This window comes from Morone saxatilis, unplaced genomic scaffold (genome assembly GCF_004916995.1).
Source record: "Morone saxatilis isolate NCDOM2014 unplaced genomic scaffold, NCSU_SB_2.0 Contig9, whole genome shotgun sequence".
Classification (NCBI taxonomy): Eukaryota; Metazoa; Chordata; class Actinopteri; family Moronidae; genus Morone; species Morone saxatilis.
The window spans coordinates 19,527,085-19,529,693 of NW_023340268.1; the positions used below are offsets into that span (position 1 = coordinate 19,527,085).

At 40.1% G+C, this 2,609-nt stretch overlaps 1 protein-coding gene across 1 annotated transcript in view; it reads right to left on the reverse strand.

Moving 5' to 3' along the window:
• The window catches only part of sh3bgrl3 (SH3 domain binding glutamate-rich protein like 3), a 7,446-nt gene extending 4,837 nt beyond the window's left edge, over positions 1-2,609 (reverse strand). The window contains exon 1 of the mRNA XM_035681418.1: positions 2,473-2,609. Coding sequence (XP_035537311.1) covers positions 2,473-2,517 — 45 coding nt within the window. The 5' untranslated portion in view covers positions 2,518-2,609. The remainder of the gene's footprint in view (positions 1-2,472) is intronic.

A 2,609-nucleotide genomic window follows, 5' to 3' on the forward strand; every position in this document is an offset into this window, starting at 1 on the left:
TTTTGAGGCTGTGCCTTTAAAAATCAGCGGCTTTATCTGGCTCCTGGATGATGATTAATAGAACTGTTGAACGCTCTGCTATCTTTTTGGGCGGCTGAGGAAGTTGGGAGGGGGTGATTGTAAAAGTGACCACACCTAAGCACAGCACTAACTGGAAACACACAAGCTGGCATTTAGCTGGCCACACAGAGCTGTTGGGGGAAAAGCGGACTCAGCAGTTAAAAGCTTTTCTGAATCGTGTGAAGAAAAAAATCAGAATGGTAAATGGACCTCGCCTTTAGTCTTATTCGAGGCAACCTCAAAGCGGCTTTTTACACTAGTGCCACATTTCACACCTTTCACACAGCCATTTGCACACAGGCAAAGCCCATCAAACAGAAGCTAATCATTAATACACATTCACACATAGAACAGTTGACAAGGGAACTACAACTGAACCCAGTGTTGTTAAAGGGAGCAATTACATCTGTAATATGACTTTCAGGTGAGATATTTAGGTCTGAGCCTAATGCTTCTAGTATCACACATTAAACTCCTTGATGTGTAATACAAGTTTAAACAGGTTGAATTTTAGACCTTTTAAGACCACTATGAATGCAGTTTAAGACCGTCCATACTGGCTATATATAAATAACGAAGGATATGAAGGAAAATAGATATTGGTTCCATGTCGTTTTCATTATGAAGTTGACACAGCATGATCAATACAAATTTTTCCCTAAAAAATATAAAGCAAGACCGAAAAATCCAACCTTATTGCAAGTCATTTCATTAATCCATTACATTTTTATGGCCTGTCAAAATTATATTTAAGACATTTTATGACCTAAAATTCAGATTATTATTTAGATTTTAGACGATTTAAGACCCCGTGGACACCCTGTAGTAACCTGGCAGAACAATTCTTAAGATGTATAAGGAGAGCAAACAAATGTCAACGTTTACTTTGACACATAAAACCATTATAAAAGTGCATAACACAAAGGGGATTATAATTTAATGGGATTGCTCTAGCATGTTTTCATTTTGTAACAGAAAGGGGTTTTTTGCTATGGTCTGAATATAGTCTTAATACATTAGAATAGTTCATAATTAATTTGTTTTACTGGCTACTATTAACTAATGTTAATCCATTAAAAGCAATTGTGGGATTATTCCAATTATTGCTTTGAAAGGATAAACTGATTGGAGGACAGAATAAGATGGATATGCAGCAGGTGTTGAAGCCAGCAGAAAGACTGGGGGTCAGTGGCATCCAACCAATTCAAATCTTCCTCTAAAGGCTTCTACAGAAGACCAGAAATTAGCAGGTGAGCTGGCAGCAGTACTGCACATGAGAGGGTTAAAAGCGAATGCACGTCACAAAACTTTTTCACTACATAAGTTAAATTCCTCACACCTAATAGGCACCAGATGTTTGGCCCAGTGCTTTGCCATACACAGTTTTCATAAAGAGCTGCAAAAGATAAGTCCTACAAAGGATGTGTTTTACAGGTCAGATTATTGATTATTGATGTCTGCAGACAGTCTGGATGTCAACCTGTTCCACTGGATTCATCCTATTATATTCAAACAATATGCAGCAAAACTTTATTACAAAGTCATACTATTTGTAATGAAGCCAACTTATCAACTAACACGTACATCAAATGATACAAACATCTGACTTTTCCCGGATTAAAGGGTCTAGTGGTCAATTCGGCGCCAAATAAACTACCAGGCAGCTCTTCACCTCAAAGTTCAGTAACTTTTCAGGTTCTATTCCTGGTTCCCATGCTCCCTTGTCACTATCCTACAACAATTAGTACAAGAAGATTGAGTAGCAGGTGTGCCACTTATAAAAGATGACATTTTAAAACACATGTCGTTCAGTCCATCTGGTGTATGCAGAACAAGGCCTTAACATTACAATGTATATTTGCCATTAAGCAAAGCAGCCTTAAATTGCAAGATTTTTGCATGAAGTTTGGCGTACAGTTCTCGATACAGGAAACGGACACATATGGTCGCTATACTTGGCTATTCCGGCCACCCTTATGTACCAGAATGAATGTTATATAGTGTCACAGTTTGAGATAGCTAATACGGTTCATATTCTGAGGAAACATTTCAGCAAAAATGGCTAGCCAAACATGCTCCATAAAAAAAAACACCTTCCCACTACCAGGATAGAGGAAATGAGGTGGAACCACGCACCACGGCTCGTCTTTGCAAGTCCTTTATGTTTAGCTCCATTTACGACTGATAACTTTCCTCTCCCTTACGCCTACGACCTGGTAATGCTGACGTTACAATCCTGATATAAATGGGCGCTGAGCAGCATAGGCCCAGTGCACTGTTAGTCAGGAGGAAGCTATTACTGATAGGGTGCTGGGTGTGTCTGTTGGACTCACAGCATTGTTAGCTGCAGCCACCGGAGCCCCGGACACAAACATCACGCTAAGTTCGTTCAATTACGGTCACTTGACTCACCGTCCGAGAGGCAGTAACGGTGGTGTAGTACAGTTTGATTCCCATTGCTGCAGGTCCTTCCACTCCCTTTGTGTGTCTGCTTGCGAGGAGCTTTCTCTCGCTGCCGTCAAGCTCAACAGTTCTCGATTCAACGGTAA